This window comes from Oncorhynchus masou, chromosome 5 (genome assembly GCF_036934945.1).
Source record: "Oncorhynchus masou masou isolate Uvic2021 chromosome 5, UVic_Omas_1.1, whole genome shotgun sequence".
NCBI lineage: Eukaryota > Metazoa > Chordata > Actinopteri > Salmoniformes > Salmonidae > Oncorhynchus > Oncorhynchus masou.
Genome location: NC_088216.1, coordinates 1,684,626 through 1,709,397, shown reverse-complemented (window position 1 = coordinate 1,709,397; position 24,772 = coordinate 1,684,626). Strand labels below are relative to the sequence as shown.

At 48.2% G+C, this 24,772-nt stretch overlaps 1 protein-coding gene across 1 annotated transcript in view; it reads left to right on the top strand.

The window, feature by feature from the left end:
* Window positions 1–24,772, top strand: part of LOC135525664 (uncharacterized) — a 99,924-nt gene that overhangs the window by 24,897 nt on the left and 50,255 nt on the right. The window contains exons 9-18 of the mRNA XM_064953427.1: window positions 504–566; window positions 2,688–2,810; window positions 6,451–6,569; window positions 6,906–7,068; window positions 8,052–8,105; window positions 15,672–15,907; window positions 16,944–17,023; window positions 17,573–17,644; window positions 17,922–18,005; window positions 24,138–24,242. Coding sequence (XP_064809499.1) covers window positions 504–566; window positions 2,688–2,810; window positions 6,451–6,569; window positions 6,906–7,068; window positions 8,052–8,105; window positions 15,672–15,907; window positions 16,944–17,023; window positions 17,573–17,644; window positions 17,922–18,005; window positions 24,138–24,242 — 1,099 coding nt within the window. The remainder of the gene's footprint in view (window positions 1–503; window positions 567–2,687; window positions 2,811–6,450; window positions 6,570–6,905; window positions 7,069–8,051; window positions 8,106–15,671; window positions 15,908–16,943; window positions 17,024–17,572; window positions 17,645–17,921; window positions 18,006–24,137; window positions 24,243–24,772) is intronic.

Below are 24,772 nucleotides of genomic sequence, written 5' to 3'. Positions count from 1 at the left end.
CAATTTCGTGGTATGCAATTGGTAGTTATTCTTGTCTCATCGCTGCAACTCCCGTACGGACTCGGGAGAGGCAGAAGGTCGAGAGCCGTGCGTCCCCACGAAACGCAACCCAACCAAGCCGCACTGCTTCTTGACACAATGCCCACTTAACCCGGAAGCCAGCCGCACCAATGTCCCGGAGGAAACCATGCACACCTGGCGACCAAGTCAGCGTGCCCTGTGCCCGGCCCGCCACAGGAGTCGCCAGTGCGAGATGGGACGAGGACATCCCTGCCGTCCAAACCCTCCCCTAACCCAGCGACACTGGGCCAATTGTGCACCGCCCCATGAGTCTCCCGGTCGCGGCCGGCTGCGACAGAGCCTGGACTCAAACCCTGAATTTCTAGTGGCTGCGATGCAGTGCCTTAGACCACGGCACCATTCGGGAGGCTTCACACTTCTAATATGACAAAATCTGCCTCGACGTCTAACCCCTGACTTCTGTGACCTCTAACCCCTAACAGACCAGTGATTTCCCATCATCTTGAGGCCAGGATAGCGGAGGCCCTGCCCTTGCTGCTAACCAGGTACACACACACACCAAATCCCATATGGACCCCTACACCCTAAAGCACGTGGCGATCTCAGGTGTTTGGGATAGGGGAATAGCTCCACCTTGCATTCTGATCATCTTGGTTTTAAGTTTCAACATATTGCTGAGACTCATCAAATTCTCTCAGACCTCCACTAGTGGTATAGGGTGTAGGGTCTAGGAGTCCATTTAGGACTGGGTAACACCATAGGGTCTAGAGGTCCATTTAGGACTGGGTAACACCATAGGGTCTAGAGGTCCATTTAGGACTGGATAACACCATAGGGTCTAGAGGACCATTTAGGACTGGGTAACACATTAGGGTCTAGGGGTCAATTTAGGACTGGGTAACACCATAGGGTCTAGGGGTCCATTTAGGACTGGGTAACACCATCGAGGTCCATTTAGGACTGGGTAACACCATAGGGTCTAGGGGTCCATTTAGGACTGGGTAAAACATTAGGGTCTAGAGGTCCATTTAGGACTGGGTAACACCATAGGGTCTAGGGGTCCATTTAGGACTGGGTAACACCATAGGGTCTAGAGGTCCATTTAGGACTGGGTGACACCATAGAGGTCCATTTGGGACTGGGTAACACCATAGGGTCTAGGGGTCCATTTAGGACTGGGTAACACCATAGGGTCTAGAGGTCCATTTAGGACTGGGTAACACCATAGAGGTCCATTTAGGACTGGGTAAAACATTAGGGTCTAGAGGTCCATTTAGGACTGGGTAACACCATAGGGTCTAGAGGTCCATTTGGGACTGGGTAACACCATAGGGTCTAGGGGTCCATTTAGGACTGGGTAACACCATAGGGTCTAGGGGTCCATTTAGGACTGGGTAACACCATAGGGTCTAGAGGTCCATTTAGGACTGGGTAACACCATAGGGTCTAGGGGTCCATTTAAGACTGGGTAACACCATAGGGTCTAGAGGTCCATTTAGGACTGGGTAACACCATAGAGGTCAATTTGGGACTGGGTAACACCATAGAGGTCCATTTGGGACTGGGTAACACCATAGAGGTCCATTTAGGACTGGGTAACACCATAGGGTCTAGGGGTCCATTTAGGACTGGGTAACACCATAGGGTCTAGGGGTCCATTTAGGACTGGGTAACACCATAGGGTTTAGGGTTCCATTTAGGACTGGGTAACACCATAGGGTCTAGGGGTCCATTTAGGACTGGGTAACACCATAGGGTCTAGGGGTCCATTTAGGACTGGGTAACACCATAGGGTCTAGGGGTCCATTTAGGACTGGGTAACACCATAGGGTTTAGGGTTCCATTTAGGACTGGGTAACACCATAGGGTCTAGGGGTCCATTTAGGACTGGGTAAAACATTAGGGTCTAGAGGTCCATTTAGGACTGGGTAACACCATAGGGTCTAGAGGTCCATTTAGGACTGGGTAACACCATAGGGTCTAGGGGTCCATTTAGGACTGGGTAACACCATAGGGTCTAGAGGTCCATTTAGCACTGGGTAACACCATAGGGTCTAGAGGTCCATTTAGGACTGGGTAACACCATAGGGTCTAGGGGTCAATTTAGGACTGGGTAACACCATAGGGTCTAGAGGTCCATTTAGGACTGGGTAACACCATAGGGTCTAGGGGTCCATTTAGGACTGGGTAACACCATAGAGGTCCATTTGGGACTGGGTAACACCATAGGGTCTAGGGGTCCATTTAGGACTGGGTAACACCATAGGGTCTAGGGGTCCATTTAGGACTGGGTAACACCATAGAGGTCCATTTAGGACTGGGTAACACCATAGGGTCTAGAGGTCCATTTAGGACTGGGAAACACCATAGAATTCCATTTAGGACTGGGTAACACCATAGGGTCTAGGGGTCCATTTAGGACTGGGTAACACCATAGAGGTCCATTTAGGACTGGGTAACACCATAGGGTCTAGAGGTCCATTTAGGACTGGGTAACACCATAGAGGTCCATTTAGGACTGGGTAACACCATAGGGTCTAGGGGTCCATTTAGGACTGGGTAACGTGTGTGTGTCTCTGTGTGTGTGTTTGTGTGTCTCTGTGTGTGTGTGTTTGTGTGTGTGTGTGTGTGTCTCTGTGTGTGTGTCTCTGTGTGTGTGTGTTCAGGGTAATGGAGGCGGTGCAGAGACAGATGGTGGAGTGTGACTTCAGTCCAGAGTTTCTCCAGAAACTTCAAGGTTTCTACCAGACCCTCCCCCTTCCTCCCAGCTGCATCGCTCTGAGAAACAGGTACAGACCAGACCCTCCCCCTTCCTCCCAGCTGCATCGCTCTGAGAAACAGGTACAGACCCTCCCCCTTCCTCCCAGCTGCATCGCTCTGAGAAACAGCTACAGACCAGACCCTCCCCCCTTCCTCCCAGCTGCATCGCTCTGAGAAACAGGTACAGACCCTCCCCCTTCCTCCCAGCTGCATCGCTCTGAGAAACAGGTACAGACCAGACCCTCCCCCTTCCTCCCAGCTGCATCGCTCTGAGAAACAGGTACAGACCCTCCCCCTTCCTCCCAGCTGCATCGCTCTGAGAAACAGCTACAGACCAGACCCTCCCCCTACCTCCCAGCTGCATCGCTCTGAGAAACAGGTACAGACCAGACCCTCCCCCTACCTCCCAGCTGCATCGCTCTGAGAAACAGGTACAGACCCTCCCCCTACCTCCCAGCTGCATCGCTCTGAGAAACAGGTACAGACCAGACCCTCCCCCTTCCTCCCAGCTGCATCGCTCTGAGAAACAGGTACAGACCAGACCCTCCCCCTACCTCCCAGCTGCATCGCTCTGAGAAACAGGTACAGACCAGACCCTCCCCCTTCCTCCCAGCTGCATCGCTCTGAGAAACAGGTACAGACCAGACCCTCCCCCTTCCTCCCAGCTGCATCGCTCTGAGAAACAGGTACAGACCCTCCCCCTACCTCCCAGCTGCATCGCTCTGAGAAACAGGTACAGACCAGACCCTCCCCCTACCTCCCAGCTGCATCGCTCTGAGAAACAGGTACAGACCAGACCCTCCCCCTTCCTCCCAGCTGCATCGCTCTGAGAAACAGGTACAGACCCTCCCCCTACCTCCCAGCTGCATCGCTCTGAGAAACAGGTACAGACCAGACCCTCCCCCTTCCTCCCAGCTGCATCGCTCTGAGAAACAGGTACAGACCCTCCCCCTTCCTCCCAGCTGCATCGCTCTGAGAAACAGGTACAGACCAGACCCTCCCCCTTCCTCCCAGCTGCATCGCTCTGAGAAACAGGTACAGACCAGACCCTCCCCCTTCCTCCCAGCTGCATCGCTCTGAGAAACAGGTACAGACCAGACCCTCCCCCTACCTCCCAGCTGCATCGCTCTGAGAAACAGGTACAGACCAGACCCTCCCCCTACCTCCCAGCTGCATCGCTCTGAGAAACCGGTACAGACCAGACCCTCCCCCTTCCTCCCAGCTGCATCGCTCTGAGAAACAGGTACAGACCCTCCCCCCTTCCTCCCAGCTGCATCGCTCTGAGAAACAGCTACAGACCAGACCCTCCCCCTACCTCCCAGCTGCATCGCTCTGAGAAACAGGTACAGACCAGACCCTCCCCCTTCCTCCCAGCTGCATCGCTCTGAGAAACAGGTACAGACCAGACCCTCCCCCTTCCTCCCAGCTGCATCGCTCTGAGAAACAGGTACAGACCCTCCCCCCTACCTCCCAGCTGCATCGCTCTGAGAAACAGGTACAGACCAGACCCTCCCCCTTCCTCCCAGCTGCATCGCTCTGAGAAACAGGTACAGACCCTCCCCCTACCTCCCAGCTGCATCGCTCTGAGAAACAGGTACAGACCAGACCCTCCCCCTACCTCCCAGCTGCATCGCTCTGAGAAACAGGTACAGACCCTCCCCCTTCCTCCCAGCTGCATCGCTCTGAGAAACAGGTACAGACCAGACCCTCCCCTTCCTCCCAGCTGCATCGCTCTGAGAAACAGGTACAGACCCTCCCTCCCCTTCCTCCCAGCTGCATCGCTCTGAGAAACAGGTACAGACCAGACCCTCCCCCCTACCTCCCAGCTGCATCGCTCTGAGAAACAGGTACAGACCAGACCCTCCCCCTTCCTCCCAGCTGCATCGCTCTGAGAAACAGGTACAGACCCTCCCCCCTTCCTCCCAGCTGCATCGCTCTGAGAAACAGGTACAGACCCTCCCCCCTACCTCCCAGCTGCATCGCTCTGAGAAACAGGTACAGACCCTCCCCCTACCTCCCAGCTGCATCGCTCTGAGAAACCGGTACAGACCAGACCCTCCCCCTTCCTCCCAGCTGCATCGCTCTGAGAAACAGGTACAGACCCTCCCCCTTCCTCCCAGCTGCATCGCTCTGAGAAACAGCTACAGACCAGACCCTCCCCCTACCTCCCAGCTGCATCGCTCTGAGAAACAGGTACAGACCAGACCCTCCCCCTTCCTCCCAGCTGCATCGCTCTGAGAAACAGGTACAGACCAGACCCTCCCCCTTCCTCCCAGCTGCATCGCTCTGAGAAACAGGTACAGACCCTCCCCCTACCTCCCAGCTGCATCGCTCTGAGAAACAGGTACAGACCAGACCCTCCCCCTTCCTCCCAGCTGCATCGCTCTGAGAAACAGGTACAGACCCTCCCCCTACCTCCCAGCTGCATCGCTCTGAGAAACAGGTACAGACCCTCCCCCTACCTCCCAGCTGCATCGCTCTGAGAAACAGGTACAGACCCTCCCCCTACCTCCCAGCTGCATCGCTCTGAGAAACAGGTACAGACCCTCCCCCTTCCTCCCAGCTGCATCGCTCTGAGAAACAGGTACAGACCAGACCCTCCCCCTTCCTCCCAGCTGCATCGCTCTGAGAAACAGCTACAGACCCTCCCCCTTCCTCCCAGCTGCATCGCTCTGAGAAACAGGTACAGACCAGACCCTCCCCCTTCCTCCCAGCTGCATCGCTCTGAGAAACAGGTACAGACCCTCCCCCTACCTCCCAGCTGCATCGCTCTGAGAAACAGGTACAGACCAGACCCTCCCCCTACCTCCCAGCTGCATCGCTCTGAGAAACAGGTACAGACCAGACCCTCCCCCCTACCTCCCAGCTGCATCGCTCTGAGAAACAGGTACAGACCAGACCCTCCCCCTACCTCCCAGCTGCATCGCTCTGAGAAACAGGTACAGACCAGACCCTCCCCCTTCCTCCCAGCTGCATCGCTCTGAGAAACAGGTACAGACCAGACCCTCCCCCTTCCTCCCAGCTGCATCGCTCTGAGAAACAGGTACAGACCAGACCCTCCCCCTACCTCCCAGCTGCATCGCTCTGAGAAACAGGTACAGACCAGACCCTCCCCCTACCTCCCAGCTGCATCGCTCTGAGAAACAGGTACAGACCAGACCCTCCCCCTTCCTCCCAGCTGCATCGCTCTGAGAAACAGGTACAGACCCTCCCCCTACCTCCCAGCTGCATCGCTCTGAGAAACAGGTACAGACCAGACCCTCCCCCTACCTCCCAGCTGCATCGCTCTGAGAAACAGGTACAGACCAGACCCTCCCCCTTCCTCCCAGCTGCATCGCTCTGAGAAACAGGTACAGACCAGACCCTCCCCCCTACCTCCCAGCTGCATCGCTCTGAGAAACAGGTACAGACCAGACCCTCCCCCCTTCCTCCCAGCTGCATCGCTCTGAGAAACAGGTACAGACCCTCCCCCCTACCTCCCAGCTGCATCGCTCTGAGAAACAGGTACAGACCAGACCCTCCCCCCTTCCTCCCAGCTGCATCGCTCTGAGAAACAGGTACAGACCAGACCCTCCCCCCTTCCTCCCAGCTGCATCGCTCTGAGAAACAGGTACAGACCCTCCCCTTTCAGTGTTAAAGGGACAGACCGTTAATGTGTGTGTGTTCCAGGCTGTGTGTTCTCCCCTGGTCAGATGTCCTGCTGGTCTCCGTGTTAAAGGGACAGACCGTTAATGTGTGTGTTCCAGGCTGTGCGTTCTCCCCTGGTCAGATGTCCTGCTGGTCTCAGTGTTAAAGGGACAGACCGTTAATGTGTTTGTTCCAGGCTGTGTGTTCTCCCCTGGTCAGATGTCCTGCTGGTCTCAGTGTTAAAGGGACAGACCGTTAATGTGTTTGTTCCAGGCTGTGTGTTCTCCCCTGGTCAGATGTCCTGCTGGTCTCAGTGTTAAAGGGACAGACCGTTAATGTGTGTGTTTCAGGCTGTGCGTTCTCCCCTGGTCAGATGTCCTGCTGGTCTCAGTGTTAAAGGGACAGACCGTTAATGTGTGTGTTCCAGGCTGTGTGTTCTCCCCTGGTCAGATGTCCTGCTGGTCTCCGTGTTAAAGGGACAGACCGTTAATGTGTGTGTTCCAGGCTGTGTGTTCTCCCCTGGTCAGATGTCCTGCTGGTCTCCGTGTTAAAGGGACAGAACGTGACGGGGATCCGCCCGGGAAAAGTGAAGAAGGAGCCGCTGACTGAATCTGCTGCTGTTGTCCTGCTGAGAGCTGAAACATTACAGAGACTCAACAGGTATTTACCATCACAATCAGCAGTCAACTGGTCCACGAGGTCATGTGCAGGTATTTACCATCACAATCAGCAGTCAACTGGTCCACGAGGTCATGTGCAGGTATTTACCATCACAATCAGCAGTCAACTGGTCCACGAGGTCATGTGCAGGTATTTACCATCACAATCAGCAGTCAACTGGTCCACGAGGTCATGTGCAGGTATTTACCATCACAATCAGCAGTCAACTGGTCCACGAGGTCATGTGCAGGTATTTACCATCACAATCAGCAGTCAACTGGTCCACGAGGTCATGTGCAGGTTTTCCTACTTACAAAGCATGTACAGGTCTGTAATTTATTTAGCTACCCTTCAACTGTGAGAGACGGAATCTAAAACAGAAATCCAGAAAATCACATTGTATGATTTTTAAGTAATTAATTTGCGTTAATCAGTCAACTGGTCCACTTTGCAATGTGCTGCAAACTGTTGTTTCATATTCTTGCGTAACTTTATGTCTGTTAGTTGTTTGCTCGTTTGTGTTTAATATCCGCTAAGGGGATTCCTTAGTACTGACTCCGTCTCACACACTCACACACACACACCATCACACACACACACACACCATCACACACACACACACACACACACACACACACACACACACCATCACACACACACACCATCACACACACACACACCATCACACACACCAACACACACACACCAACACACACACACACACCATCACACACACCATCACACACACACACCATCACACACACACACACCATCACACACACACACCATCACACACACACCATCACACACACACACACCATCACACACACACACACACACCATCACACACACACACACCATCACACACACACACACCATCACACACACACACACACCATCACACACACACCAACACACACACACACCATCACACACAGTGTACATGATATTTCCTTATTTAGTTTATTTCTGTTTGTGTGTAGGTACAGGGAGTTGACCCGTTACCTGAAGGTGGTTCATAGTGTGAACACAGAACTGTGAGTCACTGATCTACCTGTTACTCTGTATCTACCTGTTACTCTGTATCTACCTGTTACTCTGTATCTACCTGTTACTCTGTATCTACCTGTTACTCTGGTACTCTGTATCTACCTGTTACTCTGTATCTACCTGTTACTCTGTATCTACCTGTTACTCTGTATCTACCTGTTACTCTGTATCTACCTGTTACTCTATATCTACCTGTTACTCTGTATCTACCTGTTACTCTGTATCTACCTGTTACTCTGTATCTACCTGTTACTCTGTATCTACCTGTTACTCTGTTACTCTGTATCTACCTGTTACTCTGTATCTACCTGTTACTCTGTATCTACCTGTTACTCTGTATCTACCTGTTACTCTGTTACTCTGTATCTACCTGTTACTCTGTATCTACCTGTTACTCTGTATCTACCTGTTACTCTGTATCTACCTGTTACTCTGGTACTCTGTATCTACCTGTTACTCTGTTACTCTGTATCTACCTGTTACTCTGTATCTACCTGTTACTCTGTATCTACCTGTTACTCTGTATCTACCTGTTACTCTGTATCTACCTGTTACTCTGTATCTACCTGTTACTCTGGTACTCTGTATCTACCTGTTACTCTGTATCTACCTGTTACTCTGTATCTACCTGTTACTCTGTATCTTCTCTTACTCTGTATCTACCTGTTACTCTGGTACTCTGTATCTACCTGTTACTCTGTATCTACCTGTTACTCTGTTACTCTGTATCTACCTGTTACTCTGTATCTTCTGTTACTCTGTATCTACCTGGTACTCTGTTACTCTGTATCTACCTGTTACTCTGTATCTACCTGTTACTCTGTATCTACCTGTTACTCTGTATCTACCTGTTACTCTGGTACTCTGTATCTACCTGTTACTCTGTATCTACCTGTTACTCTGTATCTACCTGTTACTCTGTATCTACCTGTTACTCTGTATCTACCTGTTACTCTGTATCTACCTGTTACTCTGTATCTACCTGTTACTCTGGTACTCTGTATCTACCTGTTACTCTGGTACTCTGTATCTACCTGTTACTCTGGTACTCTGTATCTACCTGTTACTCTGTATCTACCTGTTACTCTGTATCTACCTGTTACTCTGTATCTACCTGTTACTCTGGTACTCTGTATCTACCTGTTACTCTGGTACTCTGTATCTACCTGTTACTCTGTATCTACCTGTTACTCTGTATCTACCTGTTACTCTGTTACTCTGTATCTACCTGTTACTCTGTATCTACCTGTTACTCTGTATCTATCTGGTACTCTGTATCTACCTGTTACTCTGTATCTACCTGTTACTCTGTATCTACCTGTTACTCTGTATCTACCTGTTACTCTGTATCTACCTGTTACTCTGTATCTACCTGTTACTCTGTATCTACCTGTTACTCTGGTACTCTGTATCTACCTGTTACTCTGGTACTCTGTATCTACCTGTTACTCTGTATCTACCTGGTACTCTGTATCTACCTGTTACTCTGGTACTCTGTATCTACCTGTTACTCTGGTACTCTGTATCTACCTGTTACTCTGTATCTACCTGGTACTCTGTTACTCTATATCTACCTGTTACTCTGTATCTACCTGTTACTCTGTATCTACCTGTTACTCTGTATCTACCTGTTACTCTGGTACTCTCTATCTACCTGTTACTCTGTATCTACCTGTTACTCTGTATCTACCTGTTACTCTGTATCTACCTGTTACTCTGTATCTACCTGTTACTCTGTTACTCTGTATCTACCTGTTACTCTGTATCTACCTGTTACTCTGTATCTACCTGTTACTCTGTATCTACCTGTTACTCTGTTACTCTGTATCTACCTGTTACTCTGTTACTCTGTATCTACCTGTTACTCTGTATCTACCTGTTACTCTGTATCTACCTGTTACTCTGTATCTACCTGTTACTCTGGTACTCTGTATCTACCTGTTACTCTGTATCTACCTGTTACTCTGTATCTACCTGTTACTCTGTTACTCTGTATCTACCTGTTACTCTGTATCTACCTGTTACTCTGTATCTACCTGTTACTCTGGTACTCTGTATCTACCTGTTACTCTGTATCTACCTGTTACTCTGGTACTCTGTATCTACCTGTTACTCTGTATCTACCTGTTACTCTGGTACTCTGTATCTACCTGTTACTCTGTATCTACCTGTTACTCTGTATCTACCTGTTACTCTGTATCTACCTCTTACTCTGTATCTACCTGTTACTCTGTATCTACCTGTTACTCTGTATCTACCTGTTACTCTGTATCTACCTGTTACTCTGGTACTCTGTATCTACCTGTTACTCTGTATCTACCTGTTACTCTGGTACTCTGTATCTACCTGTTACTCTGTATCTACCTGTTACTCTGGTACTCTGTATCTACCTGTTACTCTGGTACTCTGTATCTACCTGTTACTCTGTTACTCTGTATCTACCTGTTACTCTGTATCTACCTGTTACTCTGGTACTCTGTATCTACCTGTTACTCTGGTACTCTGTATCTACCTGGTACTCTGTATCTACCTGTTACTCTGTATCTACCTGTTACTCTGTATCTACCTGTTACTCTGGTACTCTGTATCTACCTGTTACTCTGTATCTACCTGGTACTCTGTATCTACCTGTTACTCTGTATCTACCTGTTACTCTGGTACTCTGTATCTACCTGTTACTCTGGTACTCTGTATCTACCTGTTACTCTGGTACTCTGTATCTACCTGTTACTCTGTATCTACCTGTTACTCTGTATCTACCTGTTACTCTGTATCTACCTGTTACTCTGGTACTCTGTATCTACCTGTTACTCTGTATCTACCTGTTACTCTGTATCTACCTGTTACTCTGTATCTACCTGTTACTCTGTTACTCTGTATCTACCTGTTACTCTGTTACTCTGTTACTCTGTATCTACCTGTTACTCTGTATCTACCTGTTACTCTGTATCTACCTGTTACTCTGTATCTACCTGTTACTCTGGATCTACCTGTTACTCTGTTACTCTGTATCTACCTGTTACTCTGTATCTACCTGTTACTCTGTATCTACCTGTTACTCTGGTACTCTGTATCTACCTGTTACTCTGTATCTACCTGGTACTCTGTATCTACCTGTTACTCTGTATCTACCTGTTACTCTGGTACTCTGTATCTACCTGTTACTCTGGTACTCTGTATCTACCTGTTACTCTGGTACTCTGTATCTACCTGTTACTCTGTATCTACCTGTTACTCTGTATCTACCTGTTACTCTGTATCTACCTGTTACTCTGGTACTCTGTATCTACCTGTTACTCTGTATCTACCTGTTACTCTGTATCTACCTGTTACTCTGTATCTACCTGTTACTCTGGTACTCTGTATCTACCTGTTACTCTGTATCTACCTGTTACTCTGGTACTCTGTATCTACCTGTTACTCTGGTACTCTGTATCTACCTGGTACTCTGTATCTACCTGTTACTCTGTATCTACCTGTTACTCTGTATCTACCTGTTACTCTGTTACTCTGTATCTACCTGTTACTCTGTTACTCTGTATCTACCTGTTACTCTGTATCTACCTGTTACTCTGTATCTACCTGTTACTCTGTATCTACCTGTTACTCTGGATCTACCTGTTACTCTGTATCTACCTGTTACTCTGTATCTACCTGGTACTCTGTATCTACCTGTTACTCTGTATCTACCTGGTACTCTGGTACTCTGTATCTACCTGTTACTCTGTATCTACCTGTTACTCTGGTACTCTGTATCTACCTGTTACTCTGGTACTCTGTATCTACCTGTTACTCTGTATCTACCTGTTACTCTGTATCTACCTGTTACTCTGGTACTCTGTATCTACCTGTTACTCTGTATCTACCTGTTACTCTGTATCTACCTGTTACTCTGTATCTACCTGTTACTCTGTATCTACCTGTTACTCTGGTACTCTGTATCTACCTGTTACTCTGTATCTACCTGTTACTCTGGTACTCTGTATCTACCTGTTACTCTGTATCTACCTGTTACTCTGTATCTACCTGTTACTCTGTATCTACCTGTTACTCTGTATCTACCTGTTACTCTGTTACTCTGTATCTACCTGTTACTCTGTATCTACCTGTTACTCTGTATCTACCTGTTACTCTGTATCTACCTGTTACTCTGTATCTACCTGTTACTCTGGTACTCTGTATCTACCTGTTACTCTGGTACTCTGTATCTACCTGTTACTCTGGTACTCTGTATCTACCTGGTACTCTGTATCTACCTGTTACTCTGTTACTCTGTATCTACCTGTTACTCTGGTACTCTGTATCTACCTGTTACTCTGTATCTACCTGGTACTCTGTTACTCTGTATCTACCTGTTACTCTGTATCTACCTGTTACTCTGTATCTACCTGTTACTCTGTATCTACCTGTTACTCTGGTACTCTGTATCTACCTGTTACTCTGTATCTACCTGTTACTCTGTATCTACCTGTTACTCTGTTACTCTGTATCTACCTGTTACTCTGTATCTACCTGTTACTCTGTATCTACCTGTTACTCTGTATCTACCTGTTACTCTGTATCTACCTGTTACTCTGGTACTCTGTATCTACCTGTTACTCTGGTACTCTGTATCTACCTGTTACTCTGGTACTCTGTATCTACCTGGTACTCTGTATCTACCTGTTACTCTGTTACTCTGTATCTACCTGTTACTCTGGTACTCTGTATCTACCTGTTACTCTGTATCTACCTGGTACTCTGTTACTCTGTATCTACCTGTTACTCTGTATCTACCTGTTACTCTGTATCTACCTGTTACTCTGTATCTACCTGTTACTCTGGTACTCTGTATCTACCTGTTACTCTGTATCTACCTGTTACTCTGTATCTACCTGTTACTCTGTATCTACCTGTTACTCTGTATCTACCTGTTACTCTGGTACTCTGTATCTACCTGTTACTCTGTATCTACCTGTTACTCTGGTACTCTGTATCTACCTGTTACTCTGTATCTACCTGTTACTCTGTTACTCTGTATCTACCTGTTACTCTGGTACTCTGTATCTACCTGTTACTCTGTATCTACCTGTTACTCTGTATCTACCTGTTACTCTGTTACTCTGTATCTACCTGTTACTCTGTATCTACCTGTTACTCTGTTACTCTGTATCTACCTGTTACTCTGTTACTCTGTATCTACCTGTTACTCTGTATCTACCTGTTACTCTGTATCTACCTGTTACTCTGTATCTACCTGTTACTCTGGTACTCTGTATCTACCTGTTACTCTGGTACTCTGTATCTACCTGTTACTCTGGTACTCTGTATCTACCTGGTACTCTGTATCTACCTGTTACTCTGTTACTCTGTATCTACCTGTTACTCTGGTACTCTGTATCTACCTGTTACTCTGTATCTACCTGTTACTCTGTATCTACCTGGTACTCTGTTACTCTATCTACCTGTTACTCTGTTACTCTGTATCTACCTGGTACTCTGGTACTCTGTATCTACCTGTTACTCTGTATCTACCTGTTACTCTGTATCTACCTGTTACTCTGTTACTCTGTATCTACCTGTTACTCTGTATCTACCTGTTACTCTGTTACTCTGTATCTACCTGTTACTCTGTATCTACCTGGTACTCTGTTACTCTGTATCTACCTGTTACTCTGTATCTACCTGTTACTCTGTATCTACCTGGTACTCTGTATCTACCTGTTACTCTGGTACTCTGTATCTACCTGTTAGTCTGTATCTACCTGTTACTCTGGTACTCTGTATCTACCTGGTACTCTGTATCTACCTGGTACTCTGTATCTACCTGTTACTCTGGTACTCTGTATCTACCTGTTTGTGTGTTAGTATATATGTACTTGTGTTATGCTTGTTTGTTTTAATTGTGTGTGTGTGTGTTTAATGCTTGTCCGTGTGCCTAACGTGTGTGTGTGTGTGTTTAATGCTTGTCCGTGTGCCTAACGTGTGTGTGTGTGTGTGTGTTTAATGCTTGTCCGTGTGCCTAACGTGTGTGTGTGTGTGTGTGTGTGTGTTTAATGCTTGTCCGTGTGCCTAACGTGTGTGTGTGTGTTTAATGCTTGTCCGTGTGCCTAACGTGTGTGTGTGTGTTTAATGCTTGTCCGTGTGCCTAACGTGTGTGTGTGTGTGTTTAATGCTTGTCCGTGTGCCTAACGTGTGTGTGTGTGTTTAATGCTTGTCCGTGTGCCTAACGTGTGTGTGTGTGTGTGTGTGTGTGTGTGTGTGTTTAATGCTTGTCCGTGTGCCTAACGTGTGTGTGTGTGTGTGTGTTTAATGCTTGTCCGTGTGCCTAACGTGTGTGTGTGTGTTTAATGCTTGTCCGTGTGCCTAACGTGTGTGTGTGTGTTTAATGCTTGTCCGTGTGCCTAACGTGTGTGTGTGTGTGTTTAATGCTTGTCCGTGTGCCTAACGTGTGTGTGTGTGTGTTTAATGCTTGTCCGTGTGCCTAACGTGTGTGTGTGTGTGTGTTTAATGCTTGTCCGTGTGCCTAACGTGTGTGTGTGTGTGTGTTTAATGCTTGTCCGTGTGCCTAACGTGTGTGTGTGTGTGTGTGTTTAATGCTTGTCCGTGTGCCTAACGTGTGTGTGTGTGTGTGTTTAATGCTTGTCCGTGTGCCTAACGTGTGTGTGTGTGTGTGTTTAATGCTTGTCCGTGTGCCTAACGTGTGTGTGTGTGTGTGTTTAATGCTTGTCCGTGTGCCTAACGTGTGTGTGTGTGTGTGTTTAATGCTTGTCCGTGTGCCTAACGTGTGTGTGTGTGTTTAATGCTTGTCCGTGTGCCTAACGTGTGTGTGTGTGTGTTTAATGCTTGTCCGTGTGCCTAACGTGTGTGTGTGTGTGTTTAATGCTTGTCCGTGTGCCTAACGTGTGTGTGTGTGTTTAATGCTTGTCCGTGTGCCTAACGTGTGTGTGTGTGTGTGTTTAATGCTTGTGTGTGCCTAACGTGTGTGTGTGTGTGTTTAATGCTTGTCCGTGTGCCTAACGTGTGTGTGTGTGTGTTTAATGCTTGTCCGTGTGCCTAACGTGTGTGTGTGTGTTTAATGCTTGTCCGTGTGCCTAACGTGTGTGTGTGTGTGTTTAATGCTTGTCCGTGTGCCTAACCTGTGTGTGTGTGTGTGTTTAATGCTTGTCCGTGTGCCTAACCTGTGTGTGTGTGTGTGTTTAATGCTTGTCCGTGTGCCTAACGTGTGTGTGTGTGTTTAATGCTTGTCCGTGTGCCTAACGTGTGTGTGTGTTTAATGCTTGTCCGTGTGCCTAACGTGTGTGTGTGTGTGTTTAATGCTTGTCCGTGTGCCTAACGTGTGTGTGTGTTTAATGCTTGTCCGTGTGCCGTGTGTGTGTGTGTGTTTAATGCTTGTCCGTGTGCCTAACGTGTGTGTGTGTGTGTGTTTAATGCTTGTCCGTGTGCCCTGTGTGTGTGTGTGTTTAATGCTTGTCCGTGTGCCCTGTGTGTGTGTGTGTTTAATGCTTGTCCGTGTGCCGTGTGTGTGTGTGTTTAATGCTTGTCCGTGTGCCCTGTGTGTGTGTCTACTCTAGTGTCCAGGCGGTGCGGGATCTGATCCCTCTCTTCCTGATGAAGGCTGGGGACTTTAGCTCCGCCCTCTCCTCCTTCTTCTCTCCGCCCCCTGGGGTCTGCTGCCCCGTCTGCCGCCTAACGCCTCGCCTCTTCACCCTCTACCTACGCATCATCACCACGGCAACCGCACCCAGCGCCACCGCTGCCATTGCAACGCAGCCCCTCTCCCCCGACACTCCCTGGGAGGAGGTCAAAGGTTAGATATATACACACACATCGAGCTATCTCCTGTCTGATATACACACACACACTTGTCTTGTCCTGTCCTCCTCCATCTCTCCTCTCTCTTGTCCTGTCCTCCTCCCTTTCTCCTCTCTCTTGTCCTGTCCTCCTCCCTCTCTCCTCTCTCTTGTCCTGTCCTCCTCCCTCTCTCCCCTCGTCTTGTCCTCCTCCCTCCCTCCTCTCTCTCGTCCTGTCCTCCTCCATCCCTCCTCTCTCTCGTCTTGTCCTCCTCCCTCCCTCCCTCCTCTCTCTGTTCCTGTCCTCCTCCGTCTCTCCTCTCTCTTGTCCTGCCATCCTTCCTCCCTCCTCTCTCTTGTCCTGTCATCCTTCCTCCCTCCTCTCTCTTGTCCTGTCCTCCTCCCTCTCTCCCCTCGTCTTGTCCTCCTCCCTCCCTCCTCTCTCTTGTCCTGTCCTCCTCCATCCCTCCTCTCTCTCGTCTTGTCCTCCTCCCTCCCTCCCTCCTCTCTCTGTTCCTGTCCTCCTCCGTCTCTCCTCTCTCTTGTCCTGCCATCCTTCCTCCCTCCTCTCTCTTGTCCTGTCATCCTTCCTCCCTCCTCTCTCTTGTCCTGTCATCCTTCCTCCCTCCTCTCTCTTGTCCTGTCCTCCTTCCTCTCCTCCCCTTGTCTTGTCATCCTCCCTCTCCTCCTCTCTTGTCATCCTCCCTCTCCTCCCCTCATCTTGTCCTCCTTCCTCCCTCCTCTCTCTTGTCCTGTCCTCCTCCCTCCCTCCTCTCTCTTGTCCTGTCCTCCTCCCTCCCTCCTCTCTTGTCCTGTCCTACTAACTCCCTCCTCTCTCTTGTCCTGTCCTCCTCCCTCCCTCCTCTCTCTTGTCCTGTCCTCCTCCCTCCCTCTCTCCTCTCTCTTGTCCTGTCATCCTTCCTCCCTCCTCTCTCTTGTCCTGTCATCCTTCCTCCCTCCTCTCTCTTGTCCTGTCATCCTCCCCTCGTCTTGTCCTGTCCTCCTCCCTCTCTCCTCTCTCTTGTCCTGTCATCCTTCCTCTTCTTCTTCTAGGTGCTGTGGTTCCCAGGCAGGTCGAGGTGGTGAAGTTTGGCCTGAGGGTTCTGAAGAGCAACATGGCTGTCTACAAGGACGTGAGTCTCACAACCTTAAGTCGAGAACCCTGAACTTCAGACCGCTGAAACTCAGAGCGCTGAAACTCAGACCTCAGAGCGCTGAAACTCAGACCTCAGAGCGCTGAAACTCAGACCTCGGAGCGCTGAAACTCAGACCTCGGAGCGCTGAAACTCAGACCTCGGAGCGCTGAAACTCAGACCTCGGAGCGCTGAAACTCAGACCTCAGAGCGCTGTAACACAGACCTCAGAGCGCTGAAACTCAGACCTCAGAGCGCTGAAACTCAGACCTCAGAGCGCTGAAACTCAGACCTCAGAGCGCTGAAACTCAGAGCGCTGAAACTCAGACCTCAGAGCGCTGAAACTCAGACCTCAGAGCGCTGAAACTCAGACCTCAGAGCGCTGAAACTCAGACCTCAGAGCGCTGTAACACAGACCTCAGAGCGCTGAAACTCAGACCTCGGAGCGCTGTAACACAGACCTCAGAGCGCTGAAACTCAGAGCGCTGAAACTCAGAAATGGGCAGTCATTCAACCTGTGTGGACATAATGTGTGTATCTGTGTTTCAGTCTCAGAGTTGGGCATACTTTCTCCACGTGCTCAATTCTCCTGCTGGTCCTCCTGACCCTGCCTTTCTGACGGTACACACACACACCACACACACACACCACACACACCACACACACACACCACACACACACACCACACACACACACACACACCACACACACACCACACACACACCACACACGAACTCACACACACACACCACACACACGAACTCACACACCACACACACACACCACACACGAACTCACACACACACACCACACACACGAACTCACACACCACACACACACACACACGCTTGTCTTTCTCTGGGCTGTTGTTGTTGTTTCAGCATTGTGTGTTTTGTAGGAGGCGAGAAACGTTACCATGGAGATCCTGCTGAACCAGGGATCTCTGGGACACCTCATCCAGATCCCACGGACCTTCCTGATGGTTGGCACACCACACACACACTCACGTTGTTCACACTCACACCAGACACACACACACCACACACACACACACCACACACACACTGTGGATGTTTAGATGGGGGGGAAACACTGTGGATTTAGATGTTTAGATGGGGGGAGACACTGTGGATTTAGATGTTTAGATGGGGGACACTGTGGATTTAGATGTTTAGATGGGGGGAGACACTGTGGATTTAGATGTTTAGATGGGGGGAGACACTGTGGATTTAGATGTTTAGATGGGGGGGGGGACACTGTGGATTTAGATGTTTAGATGGGGGGTCACTGTGGATTTAGATGTTTAGATGGGGGAGACACTGTGGATTTAGATGTTTAGATGGGGGGAGACACTGTGGATTTAGATGTTTAGATGGGGGGTCACTGTGGATTTAGATGTTTAGATGGGGGGGGTCACTGTGGATTTAGATGTTTAGATGGGGGAGACACTGTGGATTTAGATGTTTAGATGGGGGGGCACTGTGGATTTAGATGTTTAGATGGGGAGACACTGTGGATTTAGATGTTTAGATGGGGGGACACTGGATTTAAATGTTTAGATGGGGGGGGGGCACTGTGGATTTAGATGTTTAGATGGGGGAGACACTGTGGATATAGATGTTTAGATGAGGGGGAGACACTGTGGATTTAGATGTTTAGATGGGGGGAGACACTGTGGATTTAGATGTTTAGATGGGGGGACACTGGATTTAAATGTTTAGATGGGGGGGGCACTGTGGATTTAGATGTTTAGATGGGGGGACACTGTGGATTTAGATGTTTAGATGGGGGACACTGTGGATTTAGATGTTTAGATGGGGGGAGACACTGTGGATTTAGATGTTTAGATGGGGGGGTCACTGTGGATTTAGATGTTTAGATGGGGGAGACACTGTGGATTTAGATGTTTAGATGGGGGAGACACTGTGGATTTAGATGTTTAGATGGGGGAGACACTGTGGATTTAGATGTTTAGATGGGGGGCACTGTGGATTTAGATGTTTAGATGGGGGGCACTGTGGATTTAGATGTTTAGATGGGGAGACACTGTGGATTTAGATGTTTAGATGGGGGGACACTGGATTTAAATGTTTAGATGGGGGGGGCACTGTGGATTTAGATGTTTAGATGGGGGGAGACACTGTGGATATAGATGTTTAGATGGGGGGGACACTGTGGATTTAGATGTTTAGATGGGGAGACACTGTGGATTTAGATGTTTAGATGGGGGAGACACTGTGGACTTAGATGTTTAGATGGGGGGAGACACTGTGGATTTAGATGTTTAGATGGGGGGGTCACTGTGGATTTAGATGTTTAGATTGGGGGGTCACTGTGGGTTTAGATGGGGGGGGGGACACTGTGGATTTAGATGTTTAGATGGGGGGGTCACTGTGGATTTAGATGTTTAGATGAGGGGAGACACTGTGGATTTAGATGTTTAGATGAGGGGGTCACTGTGGATTTAGATGTTTAGATGGGGGGAAGGCACTGTGGATTTAGATGTTTAGATGGGGGAAGGCACTGTGGATTTAGATGTTTAGATGGGGGGGAGACTGTGGATTTAGATGTTTAGATGGGGGGAGACTGTGGATGTTTAGATGGGGGGCACTGTGGATTTAGATGTTTAGATGGGGGGACACTGTGGATTTGGATGTTTAGATGGGGGGGGGTCACTGTGGATTTGGATGTTTAGATGGGGGGGGTCACTGTGGATTTAGATGTTTAGATGGGGGGAGACACTGTGGATTTAGATGTTTAGATGGGGGAGACACTGTGGATTTAAATGTTTAGATTGGGGGGAGACACTGGATTTAGATGTTTAGATGGGGGGGACACTGTGGATTTAGATGTTTAGATGGGGGAGACACTGTGGATTTAGATGTTTAGATGGGGGAGACACTGTGGATTTAGATGTTTAGATGGGGGAGGGGCACTGTAGATTTAGATGTTTAGATGGGGGAGACACTGTGGATTTAGATGTTTAGATGGGGGGAGAGACACTGGATTTAGATGTTTAGATGGGGGGGAGACACTGTGGATTTAGATGTTTAGATGGGGGGTCACTGTGGATTTAGATGTTTAGATGGGGGAGACACTGTGGATTTAGATGTTTAGATGGGGGAGACACTGTGGATTTAGATGTTTAGATGGGGGGAGACTGTGGATTTAGATGTTTAGATGGGGGAGACACTGTGGATTTAGATGTTTAGATGGGGGGGACACTGTGGATTTAGATGTTTAGATGGGGGGACACACTGTGGATTTAGATGTTTAGATGGGGGAGACTGTGGATTTAGATGTTTAGATGGGGGGAGACACTGTGGATTTAGATGTTTAGATGGGGGGGGACACTGTGGATGTTTATATGGGGGGAGAGACACTGTGGATTTAGATGTTTAGATGGGCTGAGACACTGTGGATTTAGATGTTTAGATGGGGGAGAGACTGTGGATTTAGATGTTTAGATGGGGGGAGACACTGGATTTAGATGTTTAGATGGGGGGGACACTGTGGATTTAGATGTTTAGATGGGGGGACACTGTTTATTTAGATGTTTAGATGGGGGAGACACTGTGGATTTAGATGTTTAGATGGGGGGGACACTGTGGATTTAGATGTTTAGATGGGGGGGACACTGTGGATTTAGATGTTTAGATGGGGGGGGGACACTGGATTTAGATGTTTAGATGGGGGGGGGCACTGGATTTAGATGTTTAGATGGGGGGGGACACTGTGGATTTAGATGTTTAGATGGGGGGAGAGACACTGGGTTTAGATGTTTAGATGGGGGAGACACTGTGGATTTAGATGTTTAGATGGGGGGCACTGTGGATTTAGATGTTTAGATGGGGGAGACACTGTGGATTTAGATGTTTAGATGGGGGGGGACACTGTGGATTTAGATGTTTAGATGGGGGGGACACTGTGGATTTAGATGTTTAGATGTGGGGGAGACACTGTGGATTTAGATGTTTAGATGGGGGGGACACTGTGGATTTAGATGTTTAGATGGGGGGGAGACACTGTGGATTTAGATGTTTAGGTAGGAGGGGGATTGTCATGGTAAAAAGCTTTCTATTCAAATCAAATTTTATTTGTCACATACACATGGTTAGCAGATGTTAATGCAAGTGTAGCGAAATGCTTGTGCTTCTAGTTCCGACAATGCAGTAATAACCAACAAGTAATCTAACTAACAATTCCTTATCTACTGTCTTATACACAGTGTAAGGGGATAAAGAATATGTACATAAAGATATTTGAATGAGTGATGGTGCAGAGCAGCATAGGCAAGATACAGTAGATGGTATCGAGTACAGTATATACATATGAGATGAGTATGTAAATGTAAATATGTAAACAAAGTGGCATAGTTAAAGTGGCTAGTGATACATGTATTACATAAGGATGCAGTAGATGATAGAGTACAGTATATACGTATACATATGAGATGAATAATGTAGGATATGTAAACATTATATAAGGTAGCATTGTTTAAAGTGGCTAGTGATATATTTTACATCCTTTCTCATCAATTCCCATTATTGAAGTGGCTGGAGTTGAGTCAGTGTCAGTGTGTTGGCAGCAGCCACTCAATGTTAGTGGTTGCTGTTTAACAGTCTGATGGCCTTGAGATAGAAGCTGTTTTTCAGTCTCTCGGTCCCAGCTTTGATGCACCTGTACTGACCTCGTCCTCTGGATGATAGCGGGGTGAACAGGCAGTGGCTCGGGTGGTTGTTGTCCTTGATGATCTTTATGGCCTTCCTGTAACATCGGGTGGTGTAGGTGTCCTGGAGGGCAGGTAGTTTGCCCCCGGTGATGCGTTGTGCAGACCTCACTACCCTCTGGAGAGCCTTACGGTTGTGGGCGGAGCAGTTGCCGTACCAGGCGGTGATACAGCCCGCCATGATGCTCTCGATTGTGCATCTGTAGAAGTTTGTGAGTGCTTTTGGTGACAAGCCGAATTTCTTCAGCCTCCTGAGGTTGAAGAGGCGCTGCTGCGCCTTCTTCACAATGCTGTCTGTGTGGGTGGACCAATTCAGTTTGTCTGTGATGTGTATGCCGAGGAACTTAAAACTTGCTACTCTCTCCACTACTGTTCCATCGATGTGGATAGGGGGGTGTTCCCTCTGCTGTTTCCTGAAGTCCACAATCATCTCCTTAGTTTTGTTGACGTTGAGTGTGAGGTTATTTTCCTGACACCACACTCCGAGGGCCCTCACCTCCTCCCTGTAGGCCGTCTTGTCGTTGTTGGTAATCAAGCCAACCACTGTTGTGTCGTCCACAAACTTGATGATTGAGTTGGAGGCGTGCGTGGCCACGCAGTCGTGGGTGAACAGGGAGTACAGGAGAGGGCTCAGAACGCACCCTTGTGGGGCCCCAGTGTTGAGGATCAGCGGAGAGGAGATGTTGTTACCTACCCTCACCACCTGGGGGCAGCCCGTCAGGAAGTCCAGTACCCAGTTGCACAGGGCGGGGTCGAGACCCAGGGTCTCGAGCTTGATGACGAGCTTGGAGGGTACTATGGTGTTAAATGCCGAGCTGTAGTCGATGAACAGCATTCTCACATAGGTATTCCTCTTGTCCAGATGGGTTAGGGCAGTGTGCAGTGTGGTTGAGATTGCATCGTCTGTGGACCTATTTGGGCGGTAAGCAAATTGGAGTGGGTCTAGAGTGTCAGGTAGGGTGGAGGTGATATGGTCCTTGACTAGTCTCTCAAAGCACTTCATGATGACGGAAGTGAGTGCTACGGGGCGGTAGTTGTTTAGCTCAGTTACCTTAGCTTTCTTGGGAACAGGAACAATGGTGGCCCTCTTGAAGCATGTGGGAACAGCAGACTGGTATAGGGATTGATTGAATATGTCCGTAAACACACCAGCCAGCTGGTCTGCGCATGCTCTGAGGGAGCGGCTGGGGATGCCGTCTGGGCCTGCAGCCTTGCGAGGTTTAACACGTTTAAATGTTTTACTCACCTCGGCTGCAGTGAAGGAGAGTCCGCATGTTTTTGTTGCAGGCCGTGTCAGTGGCACTGTATTGTCCTCAAAGCGAGCAAAAAAGTTATTTAGTCTGCCTGGGAGCAAGACATCCTGGTCCGTGACTGTGCTGGTTTTCTTTTTGTAGTCCGTGATTGACTGTAGACTCTGCCACATACCTCTTGTGTCTGAGCCTATTATAAAGCGTTCCATTATAAAGGCTGTCATGGTAACAAGCGTTCCATTATAAAGGCTGTCATGGTAACAAGCGTTCTATTATAAAGGCTGTCATGGTGACAAGCGTTCTATTATAAAGGCTGTCATGGTAACAAGCGTTCTATTATAAAGGCTGTCATGGTGACAAGCGTTCTATTATAAAGGCTGTCATGGTAACAAGCGTTCTATTATAAAGGCTGTCATGGTAACAAGCGTTCCATTATAAAGGCTGTCATGGTGACAAGCGTTCTATTATAAAGGCTGTCATGGTAACAAGCGTTCTATTATAAAGGCTGTCATGGTAACAAGCGTTCTATTATAAAGGCTGTCATTGTAACAAGCGTTCTATTATAAAGGCTGTCATGGTAACAAGCGTTCTATTATAAAGGCTGTCATGGTAACAAGCGTTCCATTATAAAGGCTGTCATGGTGACAAGCGTTCTATTATAAAGGCTGTCATGGTAACAAGCGTTCTATTATAAAGGCTGTCATGGTAACAAGCGTTCTATTATAAAGGCTGTCATTGTAACAAGCGTTCTATTATAAAGGCTGTCATGGTAACAAGCGTTCTATTATAAAGGCTGTCATGGTAACAAGCGTTCTATTATAAAGGCTGTCATGGTAACAAGCGTTCTATTATAAAGGCTGTCATGGTAACAAGCGTTCTATTATAAAGGCTGTTATGGTGACAAGCGTTCTCATTTGAAGTAAAGTCTAGATATTAGAATGCTTTCTGTACATTTTTTTTTAGCTGTGAGACTGAACGTGAAGGTCATAGGTCAAACCTGCATTTCCCCCTAGCAGGGATTTATTGCATGTTTCAGTGCAACAACTAAAAGGTGTCACCAGTTTGCATCCCTAAGTATAATTAATGTGTATTTCTTTAATTGATTGCTGTTGGTAACTTGTGTGTGTTTATCTAGGTGTATCCAGACCAGGCCCTGTTGCTATTGATAACTCAGGCTCTGGCGCTACGGATCCTCCACGAACCTTTGACCCCCGCTCTACCCGTCCTCAACTATTACAAGGTACACCTCTCCTCTGTCCTCCTCTCTCCTCTGTCCTCCGCTCTCTCCTCTGTCCTCCGCTCTCTCCTCTGTCCCCCGCTCTCTCCTCTGTCCTCCGCTCTCTCCTCTGTCCTCCGCTCTCTCCTCTGTCCTCCTCTCTCTCCTCTGACCTCCTCTCTCTCCTCTGACCTCCTCTCTCTCCTCTGTCCTCCTCTCTCTCCTCTGTCCTCCTCTCTCTCCTCTGTCCTCCTCTCTCTCCTCTGACCCCCGCTTTCTCCTCTGACCTCCTCTCTCCTCTGTCCTCCTCTCTCTCCTCTGTCCTCCTCTCTCTCCTCTGACCTCCGCGCTACCTGTCCTCAACTATTACAAGGTATTTAATTGTGTGTAGTTCCGGTAATACTATATACTAGATTGACTAGTTTATTTATTTGTGTTTAGTTCCGGTAATACCTGATTAAATTGTTTATTTATTTGTGTGTAGTTCCGGTAATACTATATACTAGATTAACTTGTTTATTTATTTGTGTGTAGTTCAGGTAATACTATGTACT